The 10,876-nt window shown below is 39.4% G+C and overlaps 1 protein-coding gene across 1 annotated transcript; it reads right to left on the bottom strand.

The window, feature by feature from the left end:
* Positions 1–8,188: 8,188 nt before the first annotated feature.
* Positions 8,189–10,168, bottom strand: LOC148030643 (uncharacterized). The gene has a single exon (XM_087687293.1). The coding sequence runs from the start codon at positions 9,545–9,547 to the stop codon at positions 8,960–8,962; it is 588 nt and encodes a 195-aa protein (XP_087543419.1). The 5' UTR covers positions 9,548–10,168; the 3' UTR covers positions 8,189–8,959.
* Between the last annotated feature and the right edge of the window lie 708 nt (positions 10,169–10,876).

Raw genomic sequence — 10,876 nt, 5'->3', positions numbered from 1 at the left:
CCTTCTCAACAAATTCTTGAATTGTTTGATAAAAATCGAGTGTATATACTTCTATGGATTGATTTTTAGCCTGATTTTCTGTATAAGTAGCTGCATATATTTCAGCCAATGTGTCAGTAGTAATCAGTCAAAAAAAATGCATGAAATATCTTCATTTTCAGCCATCATGTCATAAGTTTTCGACACCCTTTTTACATGACATAAATATTTTCTTTCAGGTTTAGTCATGGCTGGAAGAGACTTATAACAACCCATACTATTGGTTGTACATACATACAAATTTGCTAGAGACACGGTTTTTGTAGCATAAGGAGATTCAATCTTTTTACATGATGCACTGCCATAGCCTCCTTTTACAACAGTGTAGCCCAAAAATCCTTGAATTCTCATGAATTAGGAGGCATAGGATAATCATGCAGTCGATCTTTGCTTGATGATGGTTAACACACATAGTAAGAAATTGGACGACTTGTTCATTATCCTTGCTTCAGATTCAAGCATTGGAAGAACCATCATCAAGAGTTTTTATTTCCAAGCGGGCTTCAGAAATGTAAGGTTTCCCAAGAATGATAGGGTAACTACAAGAGTCTTGAACAAAAAAGTGAAAATTATCTTTTATGTCTCCAATAGTTATATGCACATTAGGACATGCAGCATATAACTCTCCAGAAGAGTTGTCTGCAGCTCTCATTCACCAACATGGGTCAACATCTATGGGCCGTCTGCTGCTTTCATAGACTCCTTGCCATGATGTTTATCTCAAAACCATGGTCTAAGAGTGCAATACATGGTGTTTCTTTTTCTCCAATTTTGACGACTGTCTCTGTTGTTGCTCTTGCCCAATGTGTACGGGAGTAGTGACTACTTGGAATGAATCAGGCTTCTTCCTCATCATGTATGTGTTGTAGATGACCTTCTTTTTAAGAGGTGGGCTGTCTAATTGATTTGGACCAGCAGCCAACCATTACATTTTTAGCCTTCACTTCTTTAATTTTTGTATCCATACTTTCTTTATCTTCAGCTTCAATTGCTGCAATTAACTCTTTAACCGCTTCAAGCAGAATTCCTTGTGCAGTCAGCGCCTCTTCATCCTACACAAAGACTCAAAGAGCTTGCAAAAAAACATGCACTACTTGTTCAGCATAATCACCAACATATTTTCTTTTTCTTTTGATTACATTAATAATTACATCATGAAATTCACGTTTGGGAATTCCGAGAATTTCACTTAAGGTGAACTCAATTTTACTTCCTAGAATTCATCCTTCTAGAACTCGTTTGAGATCAGTTGTAGATTCTATGTTAGACTACAATTTGTAGCCTGGCTGCTTGCCTTTCTTCTTTCCTTCGATCTTCTTTGTTTATGGCGCATCTTCCATCTCTTGATTAGGGGTTATATTTTCAGCAAGCTTTGGTTGTTTAGGGATTCTTCTAGTTACCCATTTTGGAGGGCCAGAAGAGGAAGGACCTAGTTCATCTTCTCTTCTTTTTTCTTCAATCAAGTCTTCTTTATGATTGATGTCAGCCAAATGTGCAAAAGTAGAAAAAGAATCTACCAGTTATTTTCAACTAGATATTTCTCGAATGCACTAGCTGGCATTAGTCAAATCATCTTTGGCTACTTTGTCGCATTCCATTTGATCTAATGCCTACATCCATATTTTAGATTGCACATTAGCTTTACATGCTTTCAAATTTGATTTAGTTGGCTCAATTTGCAGCCCATAGGTAGTTGCATCAATTGCTGTGTAGGCATTCTTTATAGCTAAATCTTCTAATCTTTTCTTCATTCCACCATTGCCAAAATTTGGCTCCAGTGGAAGCCCAGTTTCAGCTGCATGAATTTTTCCGTCTTTCCAAAAGATGAAATTTTGTGCTTCAACCTCACAGAAGGCAGAACACTCCCTCTTGTCATGTTGTTGGCTGTTACACCAAATATAGCACCTCTTATAGCCTTCTCTCATGGGTCTTTGAGTTGATGATCGTCCTCATTCTTCAACTTTGACATCTAGCTTCTCTAGCTTGGAACTAATTTCTGTAAGATTCAGATGAAGGTCACGCATGGTTTTAATGAGTTCATCCATGATATCATTTTTAGAAGGAACAGAAGAAGAAAGAGTTGGTTGATTAGTCAAAGGAATAGGGGATTCTGAAGATGGAACAAGATCCATCAATGGAGTTGTTTAAGTTGAAGTAGAACCCAATCTAAGTCGCATCCATTCTCTTTGAGTAATCATGTTAACTACATCAGTAATATCTGTCCATGCAGTCTTGACTCCTAATTCCGAGGTAGCATCTTCTAGGCGATCAGCAAGCTTCTCTTGCAGAATGGGATCTACAGCCTTAAGGAATAATTCAATCTTCTGACCTTCTATACTTTGTTGGTCTTCAGCATCAAGTTGTCCAAATTTACTTTCAAACTCATGGTATAAAGCTATTGCAGCTAAACCTTTGTTGGGTTTCTCAACCCAATCAATGAAACATTTCTTTGTCATTAGGCCAAATTCTTCTAAGAAGAATTCTTCGCGTAGGGATTTTTTGAATGCAGTCCAATTCGCATCTCGCTAAAAAAGACCATCGATTCTTCCTTGAAGACCATGCTTGGCTAGTTTCGTAAAATAGCAACTCTATGCATGTTGCGGTACACCAAAGAAGAGCATTTTCTCAACATACAAGTGAATGAAAGCAGAGACATTTTGACCATTAAATTGTTTTAACTCTCGCACCCCACTTCCTCTAGGGCCTTGATAACTATGGAATCAATCTTCTCTTCGTCTTGCCTTTGTTGTTGTAACATTTGGATTTATTGTTGCCGAGTTTGCTGCAGTATGCGCACCAACTGTTGTAGAGTATCTCCTGAAGAATCCCCCATCTTGGAGTTCTCTTACACCGACCTTCACGTCGGGTTCACCAATGTTGCAATGCGTAGGGTTAAAGGTCACCATAGGGGTTTGGCAAGAAAATTGGACAAGATAGATAGAGATGTGTCTTCAAGAGATAAGTAGATTACAGTGAATGTTTAAAGGTTCAAGAGGTACTTCACGGTCAATCACAAGGGTTTAGACTCCAGGGATGGTAGAGATAAGAGAAGGGTTGAAGGTTTCAAGCCAAGTTCTTAAAGATGTTAATAGAGCTTCCAACTACATGTTCTTAGCAAAGATCACAAGAGTATTATCTCATAAGTTTTAACTCAAATCAAGCTTGTTTTCTTGACTGTAAGAGCAATCACAAATTATAAAATCAAGTACAATATGCTATCATGTATCATAAACAACTCTACATCCCATCATTCATACATGATGCCATAGCATAAATCAACTTTGCATGATTACATTCAATGTAGACTGCTAGGGACAAAAGCTTATGAGTCAATTACAAGGCTTGTAGGGCAAAGAGACTTCTTCAAGAGAGCTTCAAATTGAGTTCCTTTGATGATAGCATAAACTTCCCCTAACATGGTGTCGGAGTGTTTGGTGTCAAAAGTCCACCACGGGGGTAAGAGAGAGCAGGGTGAAGGGAGATTTAGGGAGAGGAGTAGATGGAAGAGAAGGGATTTGAAGAAATAGAAGACGTAGAAGAATACTCACAAAAAGAAATAGAAAATGTAGAAGAATAACTCTAATAGACAAAAACGTGTATAAAATAATACCTTCCTCTATGCTGCTCAAATCGCTAATATGATGCTTCCATTGGCTTCGAAAGGGGGGTAAAATACCAACACACTTGGCCAAAATTTTGCCAGATCACTCCCTCTTCATCTCCCACTTCAGAGTGTTATTCACTGCCTGAAAACATCGATCGCGCATCGGTGATTTCACCAATCTCTCTTTTTACATAAAATCCTCTCAAATTAGCTGAAAGCTACATGCTTTCTTTTACATGTTATCACAATCTAGAAGTTTTCTACAATTTTAAGGATTTTTACAAGAGATAATATCTAAAATATCAAAATTTGACTAAACTTTGTCCAAAAATCTAATGTTTTTGAACCATGGACACTAACACTAACGTCTAAAATGGCATTGGCTCTCTAAATCAGTAAGAAAGCCACACTCTAGATTTTTTTATATGGTGTGCACGTAGTGGCACGACAATGTGCTTTGAGCTTGGCATCTCAACACTTCTCTTCAAGCTTAACTCTAGGACCTATACTCCAAGTAAGCTTCAAAATCATTGAAACTTTTTTGTTGCGAAGGCCTTGGTGAAAATATCTACAACCTACTCCTCTATGATCATAGATGACTAGATAGATATTCCTTAAGTTGGAAAAGTGGACTAATTGATATCTAACTGTAGAATATCATTCAAAGCATACGGCAATGTAGCTACCAACCATGCTAGTGATATGAATGCAAAAACGTTATCTAGATATGTGAGTATCAACGTGCTTTGAGCTTGGCATATCATCATTTCCCTTCAAGCTCAACTCTAGGACCTATACTCTACGTAAGCTTCAAATTAATTGAAGTTTTTTTGCTCCCAAGGCCTTGGTGAAAATATCTACAACATACTCCTCTATGCTCACATATGTGAGATCAATGTCACGTATCAAGTCCACTCTTTGGTTAAGCGGTAATGGATCTTGCATGTATGAAACACTAGGCTCCTTGCTAACTATATGCCACTCATGTTTTCATAATGAATTATAAGTCCTCTATCTATGGATATGCCCAAATCATAAGTAGTTTTTGTGGCCAAGTTATCTCACATGCTATAATAGCAAAATCATGGCTATTTCTTACTACTCCAAATTATACCCTCTCTTGTAGAGTCTTGCAGAGACCACCATCTCTCTATGGACTAGAACATCCTCTACCTCTAGAGTAGGATATTCCCTTAGTGCTAGGCATAAAGTCACCATGTCCTAAAGAGTTATGACTATGTGCAAAGCTATCTCCATGGCCATATCAAGATCCTCTAGCTCTAGATGAGCTACCATGGTCTCTCTAATGATAGAACACACTATCCTAACTTACATTCTTTCCACTACTTGATGTGCTAAGGCCCAATATAATTTCTTTTGTAAGCAAGAAAGCAATCAGGCCCTCAAAGTGAGGCATAGAATTACCTCTCATAGAAATGGAGGTGTTAAGGGCCTCACAGCCAGGAGTGTTTGGAGGCTACACACACTAATCAAACTTAGACATGTGCTTGTACTGTTTATAGTCCAATGAATCCCTTCCCAACTCTACATAGGGAGTACCCTAACATAATGGTGACTAGCACCTTGTAGCACAAACATAGGGAGCACCCCCCAGCTTAGTGTTGACTCCACTAAGGCTCTCCTACACCTCGGGGGGAATTGGCCCCAAGATGCGCCATCCAATATAGAGCATTCCAGGAGATAATATGATCCTTACCATGTCAGTCCCCAAATGAAATGAATGTACTATTGTATGGCATGGGACTCCTTATGCTCTCAATGCCCACGGGTCAATGATTGTAGCAATCAAGTGCAATGCATCCAACATTTGTTTTTCTAATACCATGTATATGTAATGCAATGCAAAGGTGATTTCCCTTAAGTGCACAAACATGTACACTTATAGATCAAACAACATGGATTGTGTGGCACAAGCATTTCTTTTCATGATTATACCCTAATACGATGTATCGTTGCTAAGGCAACACCACCGAAGTAATTCATGCTATCGCCCTTCTTTTAAAAACTTAAAATGAATGAACCCTGCATGTCAAGATATGAATAAAATTAGATTTCAATGGATTCTTAACTCTCCAAAACCTTTTTCCCCTATTGTTTATGGTTTTGCATTTGTTGGTAGGTGTAAAAAATATTTTTCATGTATTTTTTGTATATAAAAAATAACAAATATGCATTTTAACATAAATAATACAGATAAATTGAGGCTAAACCTCATGCCCTACCCACTATACATTCATGGACACATTCATAATGTTTTATAAAATTTTCAAGCGTAAAAACTAATTTATTCCATATTTCTTGATTTTTTTCATTTTTTATCTTATTATTTATTATTGTTTGTTCTAATTTTCAAACACATAGAGCTTACATGAAACAAGAAACAACATTGTACTTCATATGACCCCATGTAAACACCAAAAGAACCATGAAAACACGCAAAACCCTCAATTGTTCCAAAATCTCACAATTCTCACATTGTGAGTTTTCTCGATTTTCATTTTAATTATACGAATAGCAAGAACCAACTAAGAATCCTAATTTTCCAAGCACTAGAAATCATATTTAAACATTCTAGATGATTTTCCATAATATGTACGAAAGATTTTATCATAAAACGACAAAATTGAGCATTGAACTGTTTAATTTAGTATGAATTCGCACATATTTCGAAGTCGGGAAGCCGTTGACACTGCTCCATGGCCGCTGATGCATCCCCAACCTTCGCTTTACACGCCATAATACTTTAGTATCATCACATGTCCAAAATCTATCATGGGTTCATCCCATCCCTCCCTCGCATAGATTGAGCCTTGGAAACAAGGTGCAGATAGGAGAGAGAAAGAGCGAAATCAGAGGTTTCCATTCCCTTCATCATATTGCATGTGCATACAGTTGAATTGAATCCCTTGATGCGTAGATCGAAGGATTGTCTTCCATCTCCCTGACCTCCTTGCCTAGTGGAGAGAGACATAATCAAGGAATCGAAGGGGTACAAAAAAACTGCACCCCCCATGCTGATTTTTATGACTTTTGTAATCCCTTAAATCTTAACCTTAACATTTGAAATTAACCGGTTCAAGTCCTACGTGTTCACACTTCTCGAAAGTGGTTTCGGCCTTGTTGGAGGGATGAACGGGCTCAGAATTCTGATCTGATTGAATGATTGGCATTATGGCATCGAAATCTATTAATCTGGCCTCTGTTACACACTTTTTGGCTCTCGAATCCGATAGTTGCTTCATTACACCACACCTTTTGCGAGGATGAAATGGGAGGTAAAATGACCTCTAATTGATGAATGGAGACTTGCGTTGGATTCCTAGCATCAAAATGCATCTAGGAAAACTCCATCACCTTGATATGCACACGTTTCATTTTCCATGAAAAGTTGCTCCTTTATACCTCCGGGGGTATTTTTATGCTTTAAATTAGCTTCAAAAATCTACTCTTAGGAACAAGCCTATTTGACAAGCCATTATGGGAAAATTTGCAAAAATCCCTTCAAAATAGCCACTTTTTAATATTTTTAAGCTTTGAAGTCTTATACCACACAAAATAAGACTTGGTACACTGGTAATGGTCTCTGACATAATATTGGTCACTTACATGCCACACATATGAACTAGTCGCTGTGTCGATCCAATAGAAGCAAGCTAATTTGTAATGGTTTTAATTTTAGTGGTATAAGCCTATATGCTTCTACAATTTCTTGACATGTTATTGAACTACTACTTCACCTAAATTTTCTGTGCATGAGTGACATTGCCATAGTTTTTCATAAGAATCTTCCATGCATCCTTTGGAGTTCGATAGTTAATGATTTGCATAGTCATAGCATGTGATATGCATAAGGAGAACCAATACAAAACTTTACTAGTTCTTTCCATCCACTGCTTATGAGCTCTCTATTGTTCAATAGTAGGATTTCTATCAGGCAATCTCAATTTAGCTTCATCTCTGGTACATGAATCCCAATAACCTCTTCTAATCAGGAAGTTTTGCATTTTGAACTTCCATACAGTAAAGTTCTTATTGTCAAGCTTCTCCTCCAAAATTTGAGTGATATACTAAACTTCCCTCTTCTTGCTGATATGCCACTTGTAGTGCATCGCCACCTCAATACTCCTCGCTCTTCACGTGCCTTGAGGCTTGGGACATTTGTATGTTCCAATATATCTATCTGTCCTTCATTGATACTCTTTCCACCTTCTTTGCTTGGTGAACACCTTTTTCATTCCATGAACTCCTCTCAAACCTATGATATTGCACACATGGCTATTTCTCCAAAGTATAGTTACACCTTCATTTTGGAAAGGTGGGATGAATTTGATCCAATACTCATTGTAATTCTCATTAAGACATCATTTGACAAAAATTGTGAATTGTCTCTTATGCAAATGAACTTAATGGGGACAAAAGCCACAAATTTTCTCATTAATCTATTTTTTTCATTTTCCTTTTGAGTATGTATCCTACTATCTCAAGTTGCTCTCTTTATCACCTCTAAATCTCATTAAATATGTGCAAAGATACATGTATATATGTTCACGCACACACACACACCCCCCTCTATAGATCTATGTATGGATAAACAACATAATTGCTATCCTCGCAATGTTGTATCATAACCCTTTATTTTTCGCATTTAAGATGCGCAAAACATTTTGGTAACCGAATTTCAATGTGTCAAGGTGCAATCCCAGAGAACAGAGCTCGGTGACAAGGGCATTTTTGGGCTATGTTCTATGGGTTTTGGATTTGGGTTCGTGTGATCCTACTGCTACAGGTACAAATTCAAAAGCCATGAGACACTCCCCAACAGTCACTATTTCAATGGTATCTGCAGACTCTCCCCAATAATCAATGCCACAAAGGTGTCTTTGTTAGGATGGTATCTGCGGGCACTCATCAACAATCACTGTTTCAGCCACAAAGATCCATTAAAGCAATAACAAGCCCAAACTTAAGGAGGATGGTATCTGCAGAAACTCCCCAATAATCAATGTTACAAAGGTGTCTTTGTTAGGATGGTATCTGCAGACACTCCTCAACAATCACTGTTTCAGCTACAAACAGCCACTGAAGCAATGACAAGCCCAAATTTAAGGAGGATGATGACATTGGGAATGCTGTTAGGCAGCAAGGCTATCAGAAATGGAGACAGCTGTGAAAGAAATGGCACTGCAAATGTTGTTGGTCATGAGCAAGGCTCTGTTAATGGAGACAGGGAAGCTAGGTCTTAAGGAGGAGGGGGATGACATTGAAACTGTTGATGATCGCATTGATCAGCAAGGCTTATGATAATGGAGACAGATAAGCTAGGTCTTGGGTGAAGGATGATGCATGAGCAGCCACTTGTGTGGACTGGTGACACAGAAGGACTTTGGACAAGTGGGGAGCTGCCAGGGCTGCAGGAGCAGCTGGTGATGAGTGGTGGTGGTAGTGCTGCTGCTGCTGGGCATGAAGCACCCTCTGGTGCAGGCATTGGAGCCGCTCACTGAGCTGCGCCGCCTCGAGCTCAAGTGCCTGGTTCTCCTCGGCAACCCTTGCAAAGTGCTGCGACACCAGAGTGAACCTGCCTAGCATGTAGTTTTTCTCGGCCCTGAGTTGGGCCACAAGGCTCCTCAGCTTATCCAGGTGCTGCTGCTTGCGCAGGCGCGAGCGCCGCGCCGACTCGCGGTTGGACTGCATGCGGCGGCGGCGCCTGGCATCCAGCATCAGCCCCTCCTCCTGCGGCTGCTGATCCTCATCTGATGTTGACATCATTATTTGCGGGGCCATGGCTGCTGCTGCTGCCCCAGTAGTAGTAGTAGTAGTAGTTCCATCGAAGCTCCTGATGCCTTTGATGAAGCAGCTATCAAGAGCAATATTGCTTTGAGACATTGTATTTGAAGAGCTATATGATGCACTTCAATTAAACCCTACTGCTCAGCAGCCTCTGCAGGATGGCTGTGTTTTTGTGATTGGGATTCCAATCCAGATTGGGTTGGCAGGGCTTGCAACAGATAGGATGGCTGTGTTTTTGTGATTGGGATTCCAATCCAGATTGGGTTCGCAGGGCTTGCAAAAGATAGGACACCCAATTTGAAATGTTCTAACAGGGACGTTGATGTAATCCAAGAGGATTGGAAGGATTGACAAGCTTTGATGGAAAGTGGGAGGATGGATGATAATGTCTTTGATAAGATGAGCAAGCTGTGATGAGGCGGGAAGATATGCGATGGAACGGATCATAACCCAAGTGGTGTGATTGACTGCAGGGGGAGGGGAGGGCAAGAGGGACACACAAGCAATGGAGGAGAGCACAGGGGGCGCGAGATAGATTGCTTGATAAGACGGGACATCGATCTGATCTGGGAAGAGTGCTAAACTGCAGAATTGTTTTGGTTTTATAAGGAAGCAAAGTCAAGGTGGTAGTATTATGTATACATTTGTTAGGGCCGGCGGCTGAGAGATGGATGGCTTTGGAACCGAACTTGGACGAAACCATAGTCCATTCCTTTCAAAAGGGCAGTAATTTAAGAAGGAAAAGCTCTGCTGTCCTCTGGCTGGCAAAAGAGTGAGTTTATTGCCAAGGGGTTGTAACTTGTAGCTCAAGTGGTTTGAGTGTGTGGGAGTCTACGTGGATGCGTGAGTTCAAACCTTTGGTACATTCTACATCTTTGAGGCATCTTTCAAATTTCAAGCCTTTGTTGGGGAAAAAAAAAGAGCGAGCTTATTTCAAAGCTTCATTTTCTTCTTATAAGTGCCCCGGCACGCGATTGTGGGTTACCAACTACTAACACAAACATTACTCTAACATTCCATCAAATTGAAATAAAAGCATATCCTCTTGCCACGCCTCTAAGATAGATTATGGTTTCCTCTTCTTCTTTCCCCCACTTTGTTTGAAAGAAAATTAACATAAGGATTTTGTTGTCAAAGAGAGAGAGAGAGGAGCTTGCTTTTAAACACGTGATGAAAAGGTACACAAAACTTCAAATGCTTGTGTTATATTATCAATGCAAATGTCATGTTTGTCACTAAATGAATTCGTCCTTATTAAAGGCTTTGCCTTACCTTATAGGAATCTCCACTACCAATTCACCATTTTCACCTTTCTTTATTAAACACTTTAATATGTACAAAACTGAGTCATTTCAAATGCATTGGCAAATTTTTGAGAGGTCTTCCTCACAAAGAGGGGCTAGGGTGAAGGGCCCAACATTATCA

Source organism: Lygodium microphyllum, chromosome 10, assembly GCF_053477565.2.
Source record: "Lygodium microphyllum isolate KBCC chromosome 10, Lygodium_microphyllum_v1.1.10, whole genome shotgun sequence".
NCBI classification, from domain to species: domain Eukaryota; kingdom Viridiplantae; phylum Streptophyta; class Polypodiopsida; order Schizaeales; family Lygodiaceae; genus Lygodium; species Lygodium microphyllum.
This window is presented reverse-complemented; position numbering and strand designations above follow the sequence as displayed.